The following is a 25,739-nucleotide window of genomic DNA, read 5'->3' on the forward strand; positions in this document are numbered from 1 at the left end:
ACTGTCCTGGCTTGTTAGTGTCTCAAGAAATTAGATCAGGCCGTCAGTATATCAGGTGTGATCAATTTTCAATGATTGCCATCATAGCTTGTAGACTCTATAATTTTCACAAAGACCAAATAATATACACTGATTTGGGTTATTTTTACCAAAGATATGTAGCAGTATACATTTTGGCCAAAATGTACCACGAAAAATTACTAATTTGCAAAATTTGATAACAGAAACAAAGAAAAGTGCTTTTTTTCTGTCTTTTTTCATCTATAGCATAAAAAAATAAAAAACCCAGGAGGTGATCAAATACCACCAAAAAAAAAGCTATAATTGTGTGAAAAAAGGACAAAAAGGTCATATGGGTAAGGTGTTGCATGACTGAGTAATTGTCATTCAAAATGTGAGAACACCGAAAGTTGAAAATTGGTCTGGTTAGGAAGTGGTTTAAAGTGGAGTTCCATCCATTTAAAAGTCAGCAGCTACAAAAAGTGTAGCTGCTGACTTTTAATAATCAGACACACACCTGTCCCATGGTTCAGTGATGCGGCGCATGAAGCCTCACCCCTCTCCCCCGGCGCCAGCATTCTAACTGTGGGCGCCTGGCTGTGGCTTCACAGCCGGGCTGTGTGCTGTGAATGGCCAGGCAATCTTCTGGGATCTGTGACGTGTCCCAGAAGATTGCAGGGAGGGAGGGGGAGAGGTAATCTTCCTTCCGGCACCAGCGGAAGAAGTGGGAGCTGGGTGCCTGTAAAAACAGGGTACCCGCTTCCCCCCCCCAAAAAATGACATGCCAAATGTGGCATGTCAGGGGGTCATCAGCACTTAAAGCGGAAGTGCCGTTTTCGGGTGCAGCTTTAAGTGCCCAGTGCGCAAGTGGTTAACTTCTTAAGATATGCGCTATAGCCGAGTGATGGCTACAGCGCGGACCTGCTTTGCCGGGAGTACGTCTATTGACGTCCTCCCATGCCCGAGCGGCCTGCGCGCCTCCTGCAGGGTGCGTGTGGCGTGTCTCCCGCAGGGAGCCCCCGGTGCGCTCTGATCAGTGAGTCTATGAGACGCGCTGGATCATAGATCGGAATAAGGGGTCGATCCTGACCCCTTACCACATGATCAGCTGTCAGCCAATGACAGCTGATCATGTGATGTAAACCGAGACAGTAATCGGCTATTTTTTCTCCACGCGCTGATAGCGTGAGGAGAAAAAAAAAACACCGGCGGCCGTGAGAGGGACATCAGTCCCGATCACAGAGAGCTGCCACCAGCTCCACAGTGCCCACCTGTGCCACCTGCCAGTGCCGCCTACCAGTGCCCACCAGCGCCACCCAACAGTGCCCACAATCAGTGCTGCACATCAGTGCCACCCATCAGTACCCATCAGTGCCACCCATCAGTACCCCCCATCAGTGCCACCCATCAGTACCCCCCATCAGTGCCACCCATCAGTACCCCCCATCAGTGCCACCCATCAGTAACGCCTTAGCTGTCCCCATCAGTGCCACCCATCAGTAACGCCTTAGCTGTCCCCATCAGTAACGCCTTAGCTGTCCCCATCAGTAACGCCTTAGCTGTCCCCATCAGTAACGCCTTAGCTGTCCCCATCAGTAACGCCTTAGCTGTCCCCATCAGTAACGCCTTAGCTGTCCCCATCAGTAACGCCTTAGCTGTCCCCATCAGTAACGCCTTAGCTGTCCCCATCAGTAACGCCTTAGCTGTCCCCATCAGTAACGCCTTAGCTGTCCCCATCAGTAACGCCTTAGCTGTCCCCATCAGTAACGCCTTAGCTGTCCCCATCAGTAACGCCTTAGCTGTCCCCATCAGTAACGCCTTAGCTGCCCCCATCAGTAACGCCTTAGCTGTCCCCATCAGTAACGCCTTAGCTGTCCCCATCAGTAACGCCTTAGCTGTCCCCATCAGTAACGCCTTAGCTGTCCCCATCAGTAACGCCTTAGCTGTCCCCATCAGTAACGCCTTATCTGTGCCTATCTGCCCACCAGTGCAGCCTATCAGTGCCCACCAGTGCAGCCTCATCGGCGCATATCAATGAAGGAGAAAAATGACCTGTTTGCAAAATTTTATAACAAACTATGAAACATGATTTTTTTTTTCAAAATTTTCCATCTTTTTATGTTTGTTTAGCAAAAAATAAAAATCCCAGCTGTGATTAAATACCACCAAAAGAAAGCTCTATTTGTGTGAAAAAAATGATAAAAATTTCATTTGGGTACAGTGTTGTATGACCGTGCAATTGTTATTCAAAGTGTGTCAGCGCTGAAAGCTGAAAATTGGTCTGGGCGGGAGGGGGGTTTAAGTGCCCAGTAACAAGTGGTTAAATAGATTGTTACTCCAAAAGCATTTTAATAAAATAAATTTGATTAAAAAAAAAAAAAATCTGATTTAAATAAAAAAAAAAAGAAAATCATTGATTTTTATCCACCCTGTCACTGGTTATGTCAGTGCAGTGGGCATATTGGCACTAACTATCACGGTCTCACTAGAAGTTGCTGATCACCGCCATTACTAGTAAAAAAAAAAAAAAAAAAAAAAAAAAAAAAAAAAAAAACACAGTATAATAAATATAAAATTATATATATATATATATATATATATATATATATATATATATACACACACACACACATACATACACACATACATACATATACACACACACACACCATAGTTTGTAGATGCTATAAATTTCACACAAGCCAAATCAATATACGCTTATTGAGATTTTTTTTTTTTAACCAAAGACATGTAGCATTTATGAAGAAATTTGATTTTTTTTTTTTACCATTTTCTGTCTTTTTTGTTTATACAATAATACAAAATAAACAAAAAACAGTGGTTATCAAATACCACCAAAACAAAAGCTCTATTTGTGTTAAAAAAAGATAATATAAAAAATTTCATGTGGGTACAGTGTTGTATGACCCCGCAATTGCCAATTAAAGTAGCGAAGTGTTGAATAGCAAAAAATGGCCTGGTCATTACGGGAGTAAAACCTTATGGAGCTCAAGTGGTTAGCCACTTTCCACCACTATTCACTATATGCACTGTGTGTTTATGAATTATTTAAATAGTGCCATTTGTATTTATCACATTTTTTTAATTTTTATTCTGTGTTGCTTTAGGGTGTAACTTACATTTATAAGGTGTACGTTAAATGATACTTTATGAATTTTCATCATAACACTCAATTTATTATTGTGCTTGAGTTTATTACTTCAAATTATGATGGTGAATGATTATCACTGATATTTATATAGGAGGTTTCCACCATTATTCACACATTAATGAGTTAACAGTAGGCTGCGCTACACTTTTTTATACAGACCTTTCTTACAGGTAAGCCAGAAAAGGTTTTTGGGGTAGGGAGCTTTTTTAAAGGGTTAGTTCGCTTTTACAAAAAAAATGGAAAGGTGTACTAACACCAGACACCTTCCCCACCCCCTGGTCCCCGCTGTATTTACCTCTGGGGTTGCTAAGCTGTCAGCACCCCCTCAGCTTGTCCTGCAGTCCAGGGATTTGCAATCCCCGCTCTTCTCTGTTCAGTGCTTCCGGGATGGAGCAGATTGTTTCTGATTGGTTAGTGCTGTTACAGTGAATTGATTTGGTCCATCCTGGAGGAGGGAGAAGAGCAGGATTTCAAATCTCCGGACTGCTAAACTGGCTGTGGGGGTACTGAGAACAAGGGGAAGGGGGGGGGTAGTGCTAGTTTATCTTTAAATTTTTTCCTATAAAGATAAACTAACCCTTCAAAGTGGAACTTTAGTCAGACAATAAACTCCTGCTAGATCACTTCAGGCTGACCCCTTTTGCAGGTATAGCTATGTAAACCATTAAGGCCTCGTTCACACCATGGTGCAGAGATTTCAGTTTTTCTGCACGCATTCTGCAAGGGCTCAAAAAAAAAAAAAAAAAAAAAAAAAAAAAAAAAAAAACACAAACAAACAATGGCTCTCTATATGCCATGTTCACACCACACCGTGCAGATTTTTTTCTGCGCAGGAATCAGTGTATGCAATTTTCTGTACGGGGAAAAAAAACTGACATGACATCAACATTGGTGTGAATAGGGCACATAACTGACATGCATGAAAAAAGGATGTCCATGTGCATGAAAACTGATGTCTCTACAAGTGAAATCTGCATAGTTTTCCCATCAGGTTTTCATGCATGTATGGTGTGAACAAGCTCTAAAAATAAGTGTCTATTCTGTTTAAATTCCAGTAATACCCTGTCTCATCCTGCTCTGCACATGCTCAGTTGCTCTCTGTTTTTAGGAGCTGCTGAGTTTGCAAAGTCCCATCTGCTGACAGCCTTAATCACTTGCCTACTGGTACTTTCAACTAGAGGTCAACCGATATATCGGCCGATATTTGGCCTTTTTTAAGAAATCGGCATCGGCCGAATTTTGTGCAAAAATCGGCTGATTATCTCCTTTCCCCACACTCCACTGACAGTTTCACAGACTGAGCGGCTCTGTGCTCAGTGTGTAGGGCTGCAACTAACGATTATTTTCATAATCAATTAGTTAGCCGATTATTGTTTGGATTATTCGATTAATCGGATAATAACCTTAAAAAAAATGTGGTGTATAATTTAATATGTAAAGTTTAAAAAAAAAAGCAATTTATTCTTAAAAATCTATATGCAGTGGTAAATATAAATAACCAACTATATGCTTAGGGAGCAAAATCTTTAATCCACTGAGAATAACAGACAGAAAAGATGTACTGTATATACTATTTGAGGTTGTATCTGGTAAATATCATTAGACTCAGATCACATTTTTTATTTAGACCCCTTTCACACTGGGGCGCATGTAATGTGCCCTGCCCCCTGTAATGTTCCCTGCCTCCTTGTAATGAGCCCTGTTCCCATGTGCCCTGCCCTCATGTAATATGCCTTCCTCCTTGAAATGTGCCCTGCTCCCACATAATGTGCCCTGCCTCCTTGTAATGTGCCCTGTTCCCATGTAATATGCCCTTCCTCCTTGAAATGTGCCCTGCTCCCACGTAATGTGCCCTGCCTCCTTGTAATGAGCTCTGTTCCCACGTGCCCTGCCCTCATGTAATATGCCCTGCCTCTTTAAATTCTGCCCTGCTCCCACGTAATGTACCCTGCTCCTATGTAATGTGCCCTGTCCTCATGTAATGTGGCTTGCCTCCATGTAAAATTTTACTTTAAATGTAATTGTAATGCCTTTTATTACCTCCAGTCTATCAGCCTCCACCTTCTCTGGGTTCAGATGCTGATCTTCCCTGTACAGTATTTAAAGTAATTTTTTTTTAAAACAACAAACATGTTATACTTACCTGCTCTGTGCAATAGTTTTGCACAAAGCAGCCCCGATTCTTCTCTTCTGGGGCCCCCCACCGATGCTTCTGGCTCCTCCCTGCCTTCAGAGTACCCCAATAGCAAGCTGCAAATTATAGTATAGCATGCCCCTATAACAAGGTAAAAAAACTTCTACCTTTAGACCCACTCACTTCCTGCCCAGGACTACATGTCCCATGAGGCATTGCTCCTCACCCATTCACATTTACAAGTTCTCAGGCACTTACTGACATGTATGGATGGTGTATTGAGCTGTAGTTAGCTGCACTGTATTTCCTGATATGTAAACAAATAATGCATTCTGTATACAGGCCAACTAATCGACTGGCCGATTAATCGATTATGAAAATAGTTGACAACTATTTTCATAATCGATTAGTTGTTTCAACCCTATCAGTGTGTGAAACTGATTTGCAACTGAATGCAGAGAGAGGAGCTGTCAGAATTCAGCGTGATGTCGGGGGTGGGCGGGACCCAGATATCAAACACCAGCCAATGGGATGGGATCTGGGCGGGCTGCTATGTGTATGTGGCCCTGCCCACTTTCTTAAGCAGCCCAAATATTGGCTGGTGTTTGATAGCTGCAGGGCCCTGCCCACCCCCCGACATCACGCTGAATTCTGACAGCTGGTCTCTGCATTAAGTTATATATAGTGTAACTGAAACTGACAAATTGGCTCAGTGTGAGACCTGCCAGTTCCAAAGAGTGCCACCTGCCAATGCCAACCAATGCCACCTATCAGTGCCAACTGTTAGTGCCACCTGCCATTGCCAATCAGTGCCACCTTCCAGTGCCACCTGCCAGTGCCACCTGCCAAAAAAAGAAACATCGGCTTAAAATATCGGCCTCAAAAATCGGCATCGGCCAGAGAAAAACCCATATCGGTCGACCTCTACTTTCAACTTCTTCCTGCTCAGACAACCTTTCATCGCTGTCACTCTTTGAACGACAATTGCTCAGTCATGCAACACTGTATCCATATGAAATTTTGTATCATTTTTATTTTACACAAATATAGCTTCCTTTTGGTGGTATAAAATCAATGCTGGGGTTTTAATTTTTTTGCTAAACAGAAAAGACCGAAAATCTTATAAAAAAAAAACAAAAAAAAAAACATTTTTCATATGTTTGTTATAAAGGTTTGCAAACAGGTAATTGTTCTCCTTCACTGATGTGTGCTGATGAGGCTACACTGATGGGTGACCCTGATGAGGAAACACTGGTGGGCACTGATTGGCACTGTTGGGACTGGACTGATATGACTCGATTATCAATGTAGATGTCCCTTTAACACAAGCCGGTTATTCAAATAAAAAAGAGGTTTCCAAGATCAAACTTACCAACCAGCCAGCAACCAACCGAATTGACCTGTCTGACAATATGCATTAAGAACAGAGGTTTGGTTGCACACATTTGCAAATACATGCGTAATATACAGACCCTGTCAAGGTACCCTATTTTTTGTAGTTCCTAAATCTAACTTCAGTGAGTCACTACAATGAGAACACATGTATTTTAATGGATAGGCAGAGGGCAGGTGTAGCTGGAAGGAGCATTATGGCAGCAAAGATGTCAGTGCATTGCTTGACTAATATATTCAAAATACAAACAAGTGGCCACTTCCTCCACCTAACCCTCGACTGGGCCTGTAGCTTAAGTATGTATTTGCAAATGTGTGCAGAATAAACCCCTGTTCTTAAAGTGGATGTAAACCCAATGTCATCCTTTCTAAACTCCTGCCATAGGGGTTATCTATAAGGATATACATGCCTCCTGCATGTATCTTTACCTGTCAAATGTCTCCCCTCTGTCTGTTATTAGACCTGAAAAACTGCAGATTCTTTGGGTGGGTCTGTTGTCTGGAGCTCGGTGGGTGGAGTCATGATGTCAGTAGACTCCCCGCCCACCTCTACACTCCCCTTGTCAATATGCATTTTCTCCTGTGTATTTCTTACACTGAACTTCTGCTATGATCTCTAACATCCAGTGAAAAGACAGGAAAGTAACCACATGACTTCAGCATGCCAAATCATGCTGAGGTGTGGAACAGCCAATCCTTGCAGAGCTGCTAAAGAAAGGAGTGGGGGAGGGAATTAAAAAAATAATGCATGTCTTAGGCTAGTGCACGAGATATGTAAATCACCTGTCACTCACAGCAAGGGGGAGGATTTGACAAAGTTTTTCTGTTTGTCAAGATTTCCCTCACTGAACAATAAAAGAGGATTGCTCAGAGATGGATTAACTCTTTGTGGCAAGACTGGGCTCAAATGATAGGAAATCTTATACTCTACAGTATGACATAAAAAAAAAAAAAAAAAAAAAAAATTTCGGGTTTACATCCCCTTTACACATATTGTTAGACAGGGCAATTTGGCTGGTAAGTTTGAGCTTAGAAATCTCTTTGTATTTATTTGACACGTGTCGCCCTTCCAGTGCTGCTTGCTACAATAGACCAGTTATAGGTGGGGGTAGTGGCCACTTGTTTGTACAAGCCTGTTATTGCCTCTCTTCTCCCTTCCTCTTGCCGTCAGCATGAGAAAAGGAAAGCCATGAATCGGCTTGTGTTTACATTGTGATCAGCTGTCATTGGATACAGCTGATCACGTGGTAAAGGGCCGTTGTGATTGGCCCTATACCAGTGGCGGCTGGTGGTACATTTATATTTTTAGGAGGGGGGGGCGGCACACAGTGCACCCACAGTCGTCGTCCCCCCAGGATGGGTTAGTTGGGTCACCCGGGACCCCCCTCCCCCCAGTCGGTCGCTCGGTTACCAGCCCCACACTTACCCCATCTATGGTGCAGGCAGCGGCTTCCCCTGCATCTCCTCCTCGGCATCACAGCAGCTGTATGTCTCTCTCCTCCCAGAACAATAGGATCGCTTCTCCTTTCGGCCAATCAGGGAATGGGTCTCAGGACCCACTTCCTGACTGGCCAGAAGGAAAATCAGTGTGACAATAGCGAATATTCAATCGCTACTGTCACACAAATGAGTGGGCTTGGGGCACAGTGCTCTGCTCTTTTTTGAAGCCTATTAGAGCCTTGGGCTCTAATCACGCGCTTAAAAAAAAATAAATAGAAAAACTGTCACTGCCCTATACTCCAATCTGTGATCAGCTGAGTCCAAAAGACTCAGGGATCACAGAGCGCGCCGCTGCAGGAGGCAGTGCAATCCATGGATATCCTCCCGGCAAAGTAAGCCCACACTGTAATCGTCTTTCGTCTATAGTGGGTGGGAATGGGTTAAAGCAGAATTAAACCCTACTATTATTAACCAAGGAAGCTGCTTCTCTTTGATCTGCAACTGCCATGGTGCTGCACATGTGATCAGTTATGACACCAGACATTTGACGGTTTGACATCTGGGTGAGAACAAAAGCAATTGTGACAGTTAGCAATCTTGGCATTAAAGGAATGTAACCATTTTTCTGTTGTTCAGGGACAAGAAGAAACAGAAGCGATGCTGACGGCAATTTACAGCACACACTCATTTTGGTAGCATAATTATTAATGTGGAATGTATGTGAACATTATTTTAAATTAAGCGGTTATGGCTAAAGTTCCACTTTAAGATGTGTTAGATGGTGCCTGGACTTCCACTTTAACTGAACAAGCTGAGGATAGAAGCTGATTGGTTGTCATGCGCAGCTGCTTTAGATAATGTCTGCTCCAGCTTTGATAAACCCCCCCCCACTGTATATAGGTCATCAGATCTATGCTGGGACTTTGGTCGCAGATAATTTATATAACCCCCTCCCTCTTCTGTCCAGTATGACATCTATGGGAGAACATCATCCTAAAAGTGTATTTATATGATCAGTGGCAGCCTGTCCATATGGGGTGCCGACCCCGTAATCCATGCAACCCGCCCCTAATCTACATGCAGGGTGCTGGACGCATGGATTCCAATGTTTTTTTTAGAAGCACGTGATTAGAGCCAGAGGCTCTAATTGGCTTCAAAAAAGGGTGGGCTCGAGTCACAGAGCACTGCGCCCCGAGCCCACCCAGTTGTGTGACAATAGTGAATTAATATTCACTATTGTCATCCTAATTCTCCTCCCTGCCAATCAGGAAGCGGGTCCTGAGACCCATCACCTGATTGGTCGAGAGGACACACGATCCTATTGGGTGCTGAGGAGGAGAGGGAGGAGACACAGGAGAAGCCGCCCAGGAAGAGGAGACGCAGGGTGAAGCCGCGGTGGATTGTTTGCCACTCCCCCCCCCCCAAAAAAAATATATACCACCAGGCTAGGATTGCCACCTCATCCCTTTAAACCCAAACACACATTAATTACACAGGTTCTGAGGGCAATTGAATGCAGATAAGCCACAGAACCTGTGTAATTGATATATGTTCGGGTTTAAAGGGATGAGGTGTCAACCCTACACCAGACACCACTGGATATGATACTCACTTACCGAGACAACTTCCAGGGCCAGCTGACAACACAGGAGATACCACCAGCAGGCCCTCCATGCAGCACAACTGAAGTCCCCTTTAATAAACTCCTTCCATGTCCCCAGTGCCTCCACTCACCTAACCTCAGTGGTCACCTTGTCATCCTCCTTCTCTTCATCCGAGCTGGAGGCTCTCCGTCTTCTGAAATTCTTCCCTGCTGGCATCTTCCTTCCCAGCAACTTCTCTGCCTCTACTGCATGTAAACACAAGGGGAGACACGTCACTTCCGGCGCCTAGTGATAACGTCACGCTGCCCTTCTCGGGCTTCCCGGGGCCCCGCCCTCTCCCTGGCAGGGGTGGGTGGAGCCAGCCGTCAGCCGTCAAAAGGCTGCAGAAAGATGGGGAAGAAGAGCCAGGCAGGCATAGAATAGGGAGGTAAGCACCCTTCCCCTCCCCCCTCGCCCTCATTGCCTGGCACACAGGGGGAGCTCAGGCTGCTGGGCAAAGCTGGCATGTCATAATGTACATGTATAGGGGGTATGTTTACACAGGGACAGGGGATGGGCCAGGCTGGGGTAGGCGGGCACTTCATGTATACACTGAGAGCCAGGACAATATAACTGTATATTATTATTATTATTATTATTATACAGGATTTATACCGCACCGACTGTTTAGCACTTTACAATATAGAGGGGACAGTACAGTTACAATACAGAAGGGATAGGGGGGCCCTGAGCATCGAGCTTACAGTCTAATATATATATATATATATATATATATATATATATATATATATGTACTGTGTGTGTATATACTGTGTGTGTGTGTTTATATACTGTGTGTGTACAGTGTGTATGTATATATTGTGTGTTTATATACTGTGTGTGTGTATGTGTATATACTGTGTGTGTACAGTGTGTGTATATACCGTGTGTGTATATACTGTGTGTTCAGTGTGTATATACTGTGTGTGTGTGTATATACTGTGTGTACAGTGTGTATATACCGTGTGTGTGTGTATATACTGTGTGTACAGTGTGTGTATATACCGTGTGTGTATATACTGTGTGTTCAGTGTGTATATACTGTGTGTTCAGTGTGTATATACTGTGTGTGTATATACCGTGTGTGTATATACTGTGTGTTCAGTGTGTATATACTGTGTGTACAGTGTGTATATACTGTGTGTGTATATACTGTGTGTGTATATATTATGTGTTCAGTGTGTATATACTGTGTGTGTATATACTATGTGTTGTGTGTGTATATACTGTGTGTACAGTGTGTATATACTGTGTGTGTATATACTGTGTGTGTATATATTATGTGTTCAGTGTGTATATACTGTGTGTGTATATACTATGTGTTGTGTGTGTATATACTGTGTGTTCAGTGTGTATATACTGTGTGTGTGTATATACTGTGTGTTCAGTGTGTATATACTGTGTGTTCAGTGTGGGCTCACAAGAAAAAACAGGCTCTCCCCTTTAAGTGGTGTGTATATATACCAGGACTAGCAGTGTGGCTTAAAGTGATAATAAACCCAAAAGCGAATATTTATTATATTGCAGCTTACCTATCCTTAAATGTGATGGCTGCATTTGTTTCCTTTTTTTTTTTTTTTTTTTTAGTCTTTCTTTCTTCTATTTTCATCCTTTGATCCAGCCAGCAAGTCTGTTGTTTTTCAAAAGAACAAGCTCTCCAGCAGAATCAATCCGTTACAGGGTTGAGATAAACCATTTACCGCTGACACAGGGGCTGGCAGTGATCAGCTTTTATTGATACCTGTAAAACCTTTATTCCAAAAGGAACAGAACTGTGTTTTGCTGTAACTGATTATAAAGTGTTAGCTGGAGTCTGGCTTCAGTTTGTTACTGTTTTTAAATCTGCTAGTACATCTAACACTCCCCTCCCCCCGAGATGGACAATGCTGCCATCCTAGGGTGCCTCATGTGCTCCTTCATCCAGAGAGGCGCCTGTATAAAACAGGAGGTGTGTTACTGGTCAGATCACCAGGTGGAAACATCAGGGGAAAAAGCCCCAGTTCACACCATAGAAACGCAGTCCGGATGCGTTCCAGGTGCTTTTTTGCATGCGCGTTTTTGATGCAGTCCAGTGCTCCCCCCCCCCCTTTTTTTTTTCTTAGCCTTAAATAAGGACAAGTTTCGTCCAGTGCGATTTAGGTGCATTCTACTGCGTTTTTGCTGCGTTTTACAGCATTCTGGTGCAGGAAAAATGCAGCATGTTCTGTTTTTTTTTCTGGAAGTAGAAGGCACTGGTGTGAACTATACCATCGAAAACCATATAATCTACTTTCCATGCGTTGTTGATGCAGAAAAAAAAAACGCACTGGACTGCATGTGGTGTGAACTGGCCCTCCAGATGCTTTTCTGCATGTGCGTTTTTTGTGCGTTTTTTGTACGTTTTTGGCGCAGTCCTGTGCATTGCCCCCCCTCTTTTTTCTTAACCTTAAAGCGGGTTTGCGGCTCCGGCGCTGTGAGTGGCCGGAGGCGCCATGACGTCACTCACTCATGCGCATGCGCGGGAGTCCTCCGTTCGGGCAAGGAGCTCTGATTTTCCGCCACTGACGTCCGCGTCTGCATGCAAGGTGAATATCTCCTAAACTGTACAGGTTTAGGAGATATTCATTTTACCTACAGGTGAGCTTTATTATAGGCTTACCTGTAGGTACAAATGTGCAAGAGGAGGATACAACCTCTTTAAATAAGAACGTGTGTTCCAGTGCATTTTTAATGCATTTTACAGCGTTCCAGTGCAGGAAAAATGCAACACGTTCTACTTTTTTACTGGAACTGCAAGCACTGGTGTGAACTATGCCATTGAAAACCAAAGACCCTACTTTCCATGCTTTTTTTGATGCAGAAAAAAAAAATGCACTGGACTGCATGTGGTGTGAACTGACCTTAAAAAAAAAGAAAACAAACCCAGCCGCCACATCTAAGGATTGGTAAGCTGCCAATATATTTTGGTTTTGGGTTTAAACTGGATGCACACTATACAATCAGATTGTACAATCTTCTTTAGGCCTCATGCACACTGCAGCTTGAAAAAGCTCAGTACAGCTTTTTTTCTTAGTGAACTAAAATAGAGCCCTTTAATTGTAATGTTCCTATGCACACAGGCGCGGAAACAAGCGCCGTGTATTCTTCCGTAAATAAAAATAGAAAATCTGCATTTTTGGTCAGTAATTTACGCTTCGTGCGCACAAATGTGTACATTTACATATTGTGCAGAATTAAAAGTTGAAAATAAGTTTTCACGAATTTGCGTGAAAATTGCACAAAGCGCAAAATACATACATACAAAAAAAAAAAAAAAAAGTCAGAAAAAGTAGATGCACAAACAGGGGAGTATTTATTGTGTGCAAGAGGCCTTATATTCACTTGACCTCTGGAAGATTTACCCCCCCCCCCCCCCCCGCGCTTCATGGCTAGGCCATTTTTAACGTCTGTCCTTACAGACGGCTTCTACTGTTTATTGTCTTTATTGTCTACTGTTTATTGTCTTTCTTTAAAACATTGACATTATCAGACACACAAATCGCACTGTCCCTTCCTTTTGTATTACAAATAATGTGTAATTTGGGAAGGGTCTCAATATATTAACTAAGGCATTGCCCCTAAGGGCTGCGGTAAAATTGGGCAGCTGAGGCGTGGTTTTACTGCTCCCCCCCTGGCCGCCCACCTGAACTGTCACAATACAGCCAGATAGGGCTGTACACATGTCGTGGCATTTTAACCACTTGACCCCTGGAAGATTTACCCCCCCCCCCCATGGCCCTGCCGTTTTTTGCGATACGGCACTGCACTTCTTTACCTGACAATTGCACGGTGGTGCGACGCTGTACCCTAAAAAAAAAAAGTATGTCCTTTTTCCCCACAAATAGAGGGTTTTTTTGGTGGTATTTGATCACCTCTGCAGTTTTTTTTTTTTTTTTTTTAGTTTTTGCGCTATAAACAAAAAAAAAGACCGTCAATTTTGCACATGTGCGAGAATGACCTCACGATGACCCAGCCATTCAAATGCCTGGAGAGCGCAAACTCAAAAGGAAGTCTGGAGGAGGATGGAAGCGCTGAAAGTGCGCCGCTGGAGGGGGCTTCGTTTTATTGGGAAGTCTGTCATGATGTGCCAGTATGCTGTGCATGCAGCTGTGATATTATATAAAAAAAAAAACAAGGTCCCCCTGCTGGGTAAAGATTTTACTATCGCTTTTAACCCCATGCGACCACTGTTATGCCCCGTACACACGATCGGGCATTCCGACAACAAAATCCCGGATTTATTTCCGACGGATGTTGGCTCAAACTTGTCTTGCATACACACGGTCACACAAAGGTGTCGGAAATTCTGAACGTCAGGAACGCGGTGATGTACGACGAGCCGAGAAAAATGAAGTTCAGTAGCCAGTGCGTCTCTTCTGCTTGATTCCAAGCATGCGCGGAACTTTGTGCATCGGATTTGTGTACACACAATCGGAATTTACAACAACGGATTTTGTTGTCGGAAAATTTGACAGCCAGATCTCAAATTTTTGTGTGACGGAAATTCCGATGGAAAATGTCCGATGGAGGCTACACACGGTTGGAATTTTTTCAGACAACAAGCTCACATCTAACATTTTCCGTCTGAAAATCCGACCGCGTGTACGGGGCGTTACACGATTGGAAGCCTGTCCCACCAGCTACTGTTCTGTAGCTCAGGCCGAGAGCTGTCTGCGACAGATCGGTCTTTGTGCTGAGAGCGCGCAGCGAGCGGCTTATTCCGGTAACAATAGAAAAATAGGGCCATTTGGGGGAAAAGGTTTATTGATCACCAAACCCACCATTCCATTCCGTTTTTGCAGTTGCAGGATAGCCACTCCTATGTGTAATCCACTATTATCAGTAATATTCCACAAGGATTGCTCACATTAGAAAATGCTGTCACAAACTGCGTCCATGTGACAAAACACTGATATAGATGGCTGACGTGACAAATGACTGTCACAGAGTGCTTAGCGACTAATGCTCATCTTTGTTCTCCTGTTGACATAGAAGCATTTTTGTAAACAGTCAAAGCCACACTTATTTTGCCAAGAAAATGCTATAATTATTATCCTATTCCAAAAGCATAGTTTGCTATCTCAAGGGCAACGGTAGAATATCATGAATAGCACAGCCTACAAAAAGAAGGTCAGGAGTATATACACAACATATGGTGGGCACAGAGTATGTAATGTACAACATACTGGAAAGTGTGCAACAGTCAGGAGTATTACAAAGGCAACGCAGGGTGCAGGGGTCCAGAGTGTGCTCCTTGCATTAGTAGTCAATGGGAGGAAGAATGTCTCTTAGATTGGTGGACAGTTCGAGGAAGAATGTCTCTTAAGTTGGTGGACAGTAGGAGGAAGAATGTCTCTTAAGTTGGTGGACAGTAGGAGGAAGAATGTCTCTTAAGTTGGTGGACAGTAGGAGGAAGAATGTCTCTTAAGTTGGTGGACAGTAGGAGGAAGAATGTCTCTTAAGTTGGTGGACAGTAGGAGGAAGAATGTCTCTTAAGTTGGTGGACAGTAGGAGGAAGAACTTCTTTTACGTTGGTAGTAAGTAAGGAGAAAACTATCTCTCAAGTTGGAGGTCCATAGGGGAGAGAATGTCTCCCGCATTGGAGGTCCATAGGGGAGAGAATGTCTCCCGCATTGGAGGTCCATAGGGGAGAGAATGTCTCCCGCATTGGAGGTCCATAGGGGAGAGAATGTCTCCCGCATTGGAGGTCCATAGGGGAGAGAATGTCTCCCGCATTGGAGGTCCATAGGGGAGAGAATGTCTCCCGCATTGGAGGTCCATAGGGGAGAGAATGTCTCCCGCATTGGAGGTCCATAGGGGAGAGAATGTCTCCCGCATTGGAGGTCTGTGGAGGACGACATGCCCCTCACATTGGAGGTCTGTGGGAGTGCGAACGCCCCCCACATTGGAGGTCTGTGGGAAAGCAGTTTTGTACTTACCTGTCCATGTGCTGACTTGTAGAAACTTCAACTCCTTTGGTGTGTTGAATATTCCAAGGCTCTTTCCAAAACCTTTCAAAACTCAACCAAAGATGATTGAAGTTGGGACACGGGGTACTGAATCATGAGCACTCTAATAGGTCATTTGAAGAGGATTTTTTAGTGGGATGTTGAATATCAGGCAGACGCTATGAAATATCTTGAGCTGAATTACTCTCCATGATTCTTCCACTATGGCCCTGGGTAGACCACCCTTGGGTTAGGGACATGATCATTGCTAGTGGTTTAGGGATAATGAGCCTAAAGTAAAAGCCTGTGCTTGTCCTGAGAAAATACCTAATGAGTTCATAGTATAGAAAATGAGTGGGTGGGAGGGTATATTTTGTTGTAAATGTAAAACAAGAATAGATGGTCTTGTGGTGTCCACTAGGTTATGGATTGTTGTAGAGATCCGTTATGCCGCCACATATTGCAAGGTAACTCCATTTTCTTTAAAAAAAAAAAAATAGCACTCTAGGACATTGTCCAAAAAAGAGCTATTCCTTGGGAGCAGAAAAGGTAGGAATCTGAAAAACAAAGTTTATTAAAATCCTTGTAATGTACTGTACATTCATCATCTGGAAGGGAATGTTTTTTTTTTTCTCAAGAAAAGTGGAATAACCTTTTAAATACAGAAAAATCCACTCATGGGGGGGGAGCTGGAGTAGTAGTCAAAGGCATTGGAGGGGAGATGGTCCCTGGAGCACGTAAGAGTTTTCTGGCTTCCCTCCATGTAGTAATAATGTCCCTCAAGAGGAGATTTAGTTTGATGTAGCTGGGTAAAAGAGCGTTTAGCATGTAATACCCTCTAAAGTGACAGAGGTTGTATTAGCTGAGCATCTAGGCCTTCAGCCGTGTAAAATGAGGTGTCAGACATCCATTCCCTGACATGACTTAGAATGCTGGCAAGGTTATATAATCTGATAACAGGAAGGTTCACTCCTGCGTTCTGTTTAGAAGCTTGCAGATGCTTTAAAGCTATTCTAGATTCTAAACAAAAGCAAGGAAGGCAGAATCCAGCTATTAGGAGAGGAATGGTTTGTAAGAGGTAGAGAAGGCATGCCAATCTGATTGTTTTGAAAAAGGGCATCTGCCCATCAGACTGTATAAGGAGGACCCACTCAAACTATTCTATTCACTTCTATGCAGTCAGGCTGTAGTTATTAGTAGGTAATTATCCTGCACATAGTTCACGTCTTGTCCAGTTCTGTTTTTTATTAGTTTTGAATATGCGATGTGGGATTGGGGATATTTAAACTTAAGCAGTGGGTGCATTTGCAATGAGTTGCGCCAGTCTAAAACTGTATTTTAGGGCATGGCAGCCCACTTTTATTCAATAAACGGAAAGTTGCCCACGCAGGGGTTTCTTCCACACAATGTGCACAAATGAAGATACTGAGCCACCTTGCTCACTTGTTGATAGCACTGCTGCTCCTCTTACCAGTCCCTTTGACTGTGTTGTCCAGATCTCCTGGAACACTTGGCTCTCTAGCCTTTAGTAACAGTGCCCTGTTGCATGGTCCACCTCTGGCCTATGAATTGGGGTTCTCCTGACACTGCAATAGGAGCTGACCTGACACCAGGAACTGAGACCTGCTGTCTCCTGGCTTCTGGTAGGGCACTCTGACCCCTCGATGAGACCCTCTGTCTCTTGGCTTCAGGCTGGACCCTTGGACCCCTCGATGAGACCTCTGTCTCTTGGCTTCTGGCTGGGCCCTCTGACCCCTCGACGAGAACCCTGTCTCGTGGCTTCTGGCTGGAGCCCCCTGACCCCCGAGGAGATCTTCCATTGGGAGCGGTCTCCAAACTGGGAGCTCTGAGCTATTCTTAGACCTGAGTATATATTGAGCCTGCGCACTTGTGTAGTCAGCCAGGTTGCAGGTGTCTAGCAAAACCCAGACACAGGATTGAATGTTCCGATCCAAAACTACAGAATCTGGAGAAAGCCTAAAACACAGCTTTCTCGACTCAGAAATTATAGTCCTGAACCTTGCATTAACCCTAAATGCAAATCCTGTGTCACACTTTCCTATATTCTTACAGTGACAGGCCTCCCTCTGTCACAGTGATTACAAAAATACTGTATTTTATAGGAAGGCTTTATTGTACTTTGCACTGGTTCAGTGGAGCGCTAGTTCCATTTGTTCCTCTGCACCCTAAACTTCTGGGTTATACTTTCCCTTTGGTCCCCAAGCCCTACAACATGGAAGCCATCCCTGTACTGCACTGATGACCGCTGTATATGATTTTGAAATGAATGGCTCTTTGTTATTGGGTTGTATTTGTAATATACACCAATGGTTCTGGATGTACTGATAGTTAAGGGCATATAGAGAAATTAAAGTTCCCCATGTTCGCTATGCTTTATATTGTAACATATCAACCAAGGAATACAAAAAGTGTGAAATGTCTTGCATTTTATCCTTGTGTGGAGCCTTCTAGCCTCAGACACTTGGTTCTTGATGTGATACAGTTAATGGTTTGTCTTTATTCCCCCTCTGATGTACCTATCAGGTCTATAGTGTTCACTATAGAGTTCACTGAACTTGAATCTGTTAGGACCTATGTCGACAAACTTTTTTGTTTGCTTCAAATGTGTTTTGCACTCCCATCCAAGGCTATCGGAATGCAAAACCCACTTGAAGCAAGTCAGGAGATCAGTTGCAGGTCAAATGCACTAGTCAGTAAGGGCTCATTTACACTTTCTTCAGCTTCAACACACATTAAAGCGCCTACCGCTACAACATGCTTTTATGATGTGTTTTAGATCGGTGGTGCTTTGATGAAGCTTTGCTGATGCTTCGGTGAAGCTTTAGTGTTGCTTCGGTGATGGTCTTTTGAAGCTTGGCAGATACCCTGTGTGTGTGGATATCTCATACCTGCAATTTCTCCAAAACAATGCGAAGATAAAGCTGAATTAAAGCCTCTCAAAAGCTGCAGGTGCTTCAAGCGAGCTTCAAGCAAGCTATGCCATAGTCCTTCTATGGAGGCTTTGATGACGCTTTGAAGCACCACTAAAGCGACATGGGGTATAATTTTTGAAGCAAAGCAAAAGCAAGGTGTAAACAGGACTGTAAGCTAACCATTTTATTTGGAGCCAGGGGCTTTGACTGGCGTTCAGAGAGCTTTAACAAAGCCTGTCTGAAGCAAGTGTAAACTAGCCCTAAATTCTGAATCATCTTAGAAGTGTCATGTAATGAACACAAGCCCAAAGGTTCTCAACACAGGCCCTTAGAATTTCTAATAAATGCCAGCTGAGTTCAATGGGGAGGGATGGCACAGAAGGTTGGGTTAGGGTTTCATTCTCTTCTGGTTTCTTTCTTTGCCTGAGGCAAAACAACAGAACATTATTATTTTAAACGCCTTTCTCAGATTGTTATAAGGTTAAGCCCCATTCATTTATCCTGATGAAGACCTCTAAGGATGCAATATGTACAGGTTGTTATGAATGAAGTCTTTGACCAATCTCTGGGCTATAACAATAGTGGGGTGCTCCTCTTCCAGCTATTCTTCAACTAGGGTTGCACCGATACCGATACTAGTATCGGTGCCGATACCGAGCATTTGCACAAGTACTTGTACTCGTGCACATGCTCCGATGCTTGACCCGATACCTGGCAGAAGGCATGATCTCCCTGTATAGCTTTTCTGACAGCTTCTTCTTCTCCTCCTCTCCCTCCTGCGGCTGTCAGGGAGATCGGTGCTTGTAACTGCCCCCACCGCCGCACCAATCATTCCCAGTTGTCCCCTGTATCCTCCCCAGCTCCTCTTCCAGCTCCCCCCGCGTCCCGGATCTGTAAGGATGGAGAGCGGAGGAAGGAGCTGGTAAATCTGTCATTTACCGGCTCCTTTCTTTTCCGAATGCACAGTCAGTGATCACTATTCCGTATGAACTGGAGAGACTCCGCTACATGCCATAAATGTTTGGGGGCAGGTGGCTCTTTTATTCATATGGTTTGGGAATGTGCCAAGGTGAGAACATTGTGGTCTATACTGACTGAATTTATCGCAGACCACTTCGACCTTCCCAATATATGCTCTCCCTTGTGATGTCTCTTGGGTATTTTTGACCAAGAGGTGTTAAATGAGCACACCAAGCTGTTCTTCAGATTATTGTACTTTGAAGTTAGGAAGCTTATAGCTAGGAGATGGATTCACACGGAACGACTGATGTTAGGGATGTGTTTTGAAAGTTGTGAATGCTGACATTCTTCTGCACCGCATGATGTATGAGGCCAGGGGAGCCCCTAGGAAATTTTAGGAAGGTTTAGTTTAGGTGGATTGACTCAAAGGAGACACTGGCAGATGGGGTGAATGAGTAAAGGCTGACAAAGTATGGAGACGGAGCTATATGTATATATATCTGTCAAAAGTTGGTGGGAGGGACTTGAGGGTGGGGGTATAGACTCGGTTCTGTAAGTTATAAGATGAGGTGGTGAAATATTCCACTCTATATATTTTTTTTTTGTACCTGGGGGGGGGGGGGGGGGATTTGTATATACAGTTGAACCTTGGATTACAAGCATAATTTGTTCCAGGAGAATGCTTTATTCCAAAGCACTCGCATGTCAAAGCGAGTTTCCCCATAGAAGTCAATGGAAACGAAGATAATTCGTTCCACATTGACTTCTATTGCATGCAATACCGCATGTGGCCAGAGGTGGGAGGCCCCGGAGAGACTCAGAAATACTCGGAGACCACTCGGGAACCCTCGGAAAGGCTCGGAAACACTCGGGGAACGGAGTATTTCCTGAGTGTTTCCGAGTATTTCCGAACAGCTCCGAGTGTCACCGGCGCCCCCGCACCTCTGGCCAAATGTGGTACTGCAGAGGCTTGAATCCTGCTTGTTTTGTAAGACAACACTTGCAAACCGAGTCAGTGTTTTTCAAAAATAATTGCTTGTATTGTGAAACACTCGTTGACCGCGTTACTCGCAATCCGAGGTTCCACTGTAGTTATTTTCTTACTTTGGAAAAAAAAAAGGCGAAATCACTGGAATACAGGTGGGAATACTAGAATCTTACTGAAGTCACACTTTCCCTGGAAAGGGGAAGCGGTTCTGTGGACCAGATTATTATGCACTATGCAATGTTTTTTGTTGTATCTGATGTTTCAAAATACCTGATATTGTATATGTGTATCATTGGGAGGACTAGTGCCCCATTGTTGGTGTCAATGGCAGAATAGCGTCTTGTATCAATGGGAGGAAAAGTGCCCCAGGGGCTGAATAAAGGCAAACAAAGGGTCGGAGTTTGGAGACCACTGCCTTATAGCAATGTAAGGAACACAGATTAGCGTCCAGGTTTTGGCAAATTAGCTAGAATGGCTTGGATATTAAAGCGGGGGTCCACCTATCTATCGTTTTTTTTTTTTTTTTTTTTTTTTTTTTAGTTCGTTCACAAACTTTTCTTCTCAGCATTACATACTCACATATTGTGTGTAATATGTCCGCCTGTGTCAGATTTTGTCGGAAAGAATAACTTATATTATTCACTGCAGGCGGTTTCCATCTTCATTGTGGGCATTTGAAGCCCACAAGCATTTATTTCCTGGATGTGGTGAATGCTGTGCTCCCAGCATTCACCGCTCGTTCCCGCACATGCTCAGTGGCATCCTGGGAAGCCTGAGACTAGCTCCCAGGAGTCTGGGAGAGGCTAGAAACACGCCTACTCCCACGGGAGGAGAACCAGGAAGTGCAAAGAAGAATAGAAAAATAAAAGGTAATTACGGCGATTTAAGTTTTTTTTAAACGGCATGTCAGCATCTAGGCAAGGAAGAGAATACATACAGATATAGTGTTCAAAATTTGGGTGGAACCCCGCTTTAAAAGAAAATCAGCTGCAGTGTCCTAGGGAATAGACACACACGGTTGAGGCCTAGCCTTGGATAAATGGGCATTTGAGGTTCATGCACAGAGCTACTCATTAACTGAGTACATTTTTATGGATGGCGGGCCTGCTGGACATATATTGATTTCCCCAGACACCACAGCACCATAGAGTAAACAATGACCTGTCCCGGTAGTGGGAACGTAGGTTTGCCTGATTCTTGGATCTGTATTTGTGTTTCATTTAGGAGGACAGCAGGGGAAAAGCCCTAATTATGACATACTTTTTGAAAGTGGACTTTAAAAGAAACAGAATATCTTCTACCATAAATACTGTGAATTATAGTAACTTTTTAATTCCCATTAGTGCAAGGCTCAGAAAAAAAGACAACAGCATGTGAAAAAAAGTAGTAGAAATAGATACAAGCGTAGAGAGGAAAACATCATAAAGCACATGTCAAACACAAGGCCATGGGCCAAATACACGTGGCCCTCGCACCTCTCCTGCAGCTGTGGCATCCCCCTCATCTCCACCCCCACCTTGTCTCAGCAGTTAGCAGCAGAGAGGACAGAACTCCTCCTACAGATCTTGCACCTCTATATACAGCTGCAGTATCCCCTCGTCTCAGGCCTACCCTGGTCTCGGCATTCAGCAGACTCCGGCAGCTGACTCTAGCGCTCCCCTGGTCCTCCTCCAGACACGGCACTTGCTGCTTCTCAACTCCACTCTGAGCTTCTTCCCGGCAGCAGCACAGGGGAGGTGCACTGTGATGTAAGGTAGGGTCAGGGGACTGTTTACTTTGGATACTGGGGGGGAGGGGGTGCTCTGGACATCTGCTAATAATTATTATGAGAATAATGCAATTCTATGCCAGTCTGTCTTTTTTTTTTTCAACCTCACCTACTATGTAATTTAATATTTGGTCGCATCCCCCTTGGAAAAATTACTGAAATCAATGAGTTTCTTACACCTCTCTACTGGAATTTTGGACCACTCTTCTTTTGCCACCTTCTCCAGGTTGGAAGGGTTCCTTTTCCCAACTGCTGTTTTTAGATCTCTCCACTGGTGCTCTATGGCAGTGATCATCATCCCTGTCCTCAGGACCCACTAACAGGCCAGGTTTTATGTATTACCTTGGGGAGATGCAGACTAGAATACTGCAATCACTGAGCAGCAAATGATATCACCTGTGATGTATTTCAGTTATCTTGCAAACCTGGCCTGTTAGTGGGCCCTGAGGACAGGGTTGATGACCACTGCTCTATGGGACTCATTGCTGGCCAGTTCAGTACTCTCCAGCGCTTTGTCTTAAACCATTTCTGGGTGCTTTTTGACATGTGCTTTGGGTCATTGTCCTGCTGTAAGACCCATTACCTCTGGTGGAGACCCAACTTTCTGACACTGGGCCCTACATTGCACCCCAAAATTCTTTGGTAGTCTTCGGATTTCATAATGTTATGCACATGGTCAAGACATCCAGTGCCTGAAGCAGCAAAGCAACCCCAAAACATCACTGAACCTCCACCATGTTTGACTGTAGGGACTATGTTCTTTTCTATAAAAGGCTTCTTTTCTTTTTCTGAAAACAGTAAAATTATGGGCTTTACCAAAAAGCTGTAATTTTGTTTTGTCTGTCCACAGCATATTCTCCCAAAGGGATTTTGACTTCCTCAGGTAAGTTTTGGCAAACTCCAGTCTGGCTTTTTTATGTCTCTGTGTCAGCAGTGGGGTCCTCTTGGTTCTCCTACCCTTCCCTTTTCATTCAGATGGTGACGTATAATACGAGCTGACACAGTTGAACCCTATGCCTGAAGGTCAGTTTAACTACTTGCTACCCAGGCCAATTCTGACACTTCGCTCCTACATGTAAAACTATAATGAAAAATTACTCAGAACCCCCAAACATTATATATGTTTTTGTTTTTTTTTTTAGCAGAAACCCTAGGGAATAAAATGGTGGTCGTTGCAACTTTTTATCTTGCACGGTATTTGCGCAGTAACTTTTCAAACGCAATTTTTTTTTTTGGAAAAAAAAAAACTTTCATTGATTTAAAAAAAAAAAACGTAAAGTTAGCCCAACTTTTTGGCATAATGTGAAAGACGATGTTGCGCCGATTAAATAGATACGCTTTGAGATTGCGCACACTTCGGTACTTAAAGATTCGTACGGATCCATCTGTTAGTACGGGCGAGCCGGGAGAAGCACTGGAGGGCAGCGGGAGCGGTGGACGTCCACTCACGCTGCCTGTAAGAATGATCAAGCGGCTGAACAGCTGCTATGATTGTTGGCTCTAAAATAAGACATCTGAATGATGCCTGTAGCTGCGGGCATCATTCAGATATACCCACTCAAATTTGACGACATTGTTGGGCGGGAAGTGGTTACATTTGTCTGGAAGTTGATCAAAGTTTTTTTATCCACCATTTGAACAATCCTTCTTTGATCAATTTTTCTCTTTCGTCCACGTCCAGGTAGATTTGCTACAGCGTCATGGGCTGTAAACTTCTCGGCAATGTTGCGCACAGTGGGCACAGGAAGATCTCTGGAGATGGACTTGTAACCTTGAGATTGTCCATACTTTTCCACAATTCTTGTTCTAAAATCTGCAGACAATTTTTTGCTGCTCTTTCTCTTCTCCATGCTCCACGTGGAATGTGTCAGATTTTGGCTTTTTGTTTCTCCACTTTTTTATGTCCTACCAATACAAACAAAAGAAATAAGCATGAGAATGCCTAAACATTTGTAATTGCAACAATTTTCTGGGCGAAGTGGTGCATTATCTGACACAAATGCAAGGGTGCCAATATTTTTGGCCATGACTATGTGAGGGATTGCACAACTTACTGGTATACCGGGGAAAACGTGAACTGGTCTTTGAAAATTTCCATTGCATGTGCTATTATATCGTTTAAAGTGTAGTATTTCTGGGTAAAAACAAAAAGAAAGCCCGCCCGCCAAACTTAGAAGAGTGGAATGTTTTATTATGTGTGCCCAGGGCCGCCATCAGGGGGGTACAGGCAATACACATGTAGGGAGCCCGAGCGTCTCGAGGGACCCGGGCCCTGGCAACCAGCAAGTATGCAAGAGAGAGGAGCCGGAGGAGACATTAGGCAGGAGAGATGCTGGAGGCTACTAATCCTGTCTTTGGTATCCCCCCCCCTCCGCATAGCATTATGGGGGAGAGACTTAAGACAATTTCAGCTACCCATTGGCTGAGGAGGCAGCAGGAGGCGGGCCGCTCAGCCACCCATTGCCTCCTTAGCCAATGGGTACACAGGGTGCACTGTCCATCACTGCAGAGCCTCGTGCTTTCTCTGTTGGTAGGACAGAATACATCTGCTGCAGAGATTGAGGTAAGAGAGGATAAAAAAATTGTGTTTCCCTGAAGCTGCTACAATGTACAGTTCATAGCCTATGCCTCCACCACCCCCCCTAATAACAGTGTATTGTACTGTATTGCCATCCCTTTACACATGTGTAACATAGTTTATTTTATTTATTATTTATTTCAGGTATTTATATAGTGCCGTCAGTTTACGCAGCGCTTTACATATACATTGTACATTCACATCAGTCCCTACCCTCAAGGAGCTTACAATCTAAGGTCCCTAACTCACATTCATACATACACATACTAGGGACAATTTAGACAGGATCTAATTAACCTACCAGCATGTCTTTGGAGTGTGGGAGCAAACCGGAGTACCCGGAGGAAACCCACGCAGGCACCTAGTTGTCAGCTTATGTCACCATGTTAAAAGGACAGCAATATGGGTAGGATTACAGTGACTGTTATTAGTCCAGGTTCACTAAATTAACCAATTCTCCGTAAAGCAATCCACGTGGATTGCTTTTCAGGCCCCATTTCACATGAGGGGTCCGCTCAGGACCGCCTGTCCGTTTTTCAGGCAGTCCTGATCGGAACCTCTATTCTCCTCTATGGAGTGGCAGTTGTAAATTGAATTGTGTCCATTTACACCCGCCTACCTCCAATCCGATCTGGCAAACTAAAAAACAAAAGGAAAGAGGGAAGTTGGGTGTAAATGGACAGCATTAGCAAACACGGACCTGTTAGTCAACCACTCCGCTCAGCAGGGGATCTGCGGACAGATCCCCTGCTGAGAAAAACTGGA

The 25,739-nt window shown here is 43.9% G+C and overlaps 2 protein-coding genes across 4 annotated transcripts in view; one reads left to right on the forward strand and one right to left on the reverse strand.

Annotated features, from left to right (window-relative positions):
- Positions 1-10,049, reverse strand: part of LG09H9orf78 (linkage group 09 C9orf78 homolog) — a 35,409-nt gene extending 25,360 nt beyond the window's left edge. The window contains exon 1 of the mRNA XM_073600491.1: positions 9,873-10,049. Within this exon, the coding sequence (XP_073456592.1) occupies positions 9,873-9,958 (86 nt within the window). The 5' untranslated portion in view covers positions 9,959-10,049. The remainder of the gene's footprint in view (positions 1-9,872) is intronic.
- The window catches only part of USP20 (ubiquitin specific peptidase 20), a 113,128-nt gene continuing 97,411 nt past the window's right edge, over positions 10,023-25,739 (forward strand). For 2 of the 3 annotated variants that reach the window (XM_073600487.1, XM_073600490.1), the window contains exon 1: positions 10,023-10,169. The gene's annotated coding sequence lies outside the window, so the exon portion shown is untranslated. The remainder of the gene's footprint in view (positions 10,170-25,739) is intronic. The other variant, XM_073600489.1, reaches the window with a different exon arrangement.

The sequence above is a fragment of the Aquarana catesbeiana genome, linkage group LG09, assembly GCF_042186555.1.
Source record: "Aquarana catesbeiana isolate 2022-GZ linkage group LG09, ASM4218655v1, whole genome shotgun sequence".
NCBI lineage: Eukaryota > Metazoa > Chordata > Amphibia > Anura > Ranidae > Aquarana > Aquarana catesbeiana.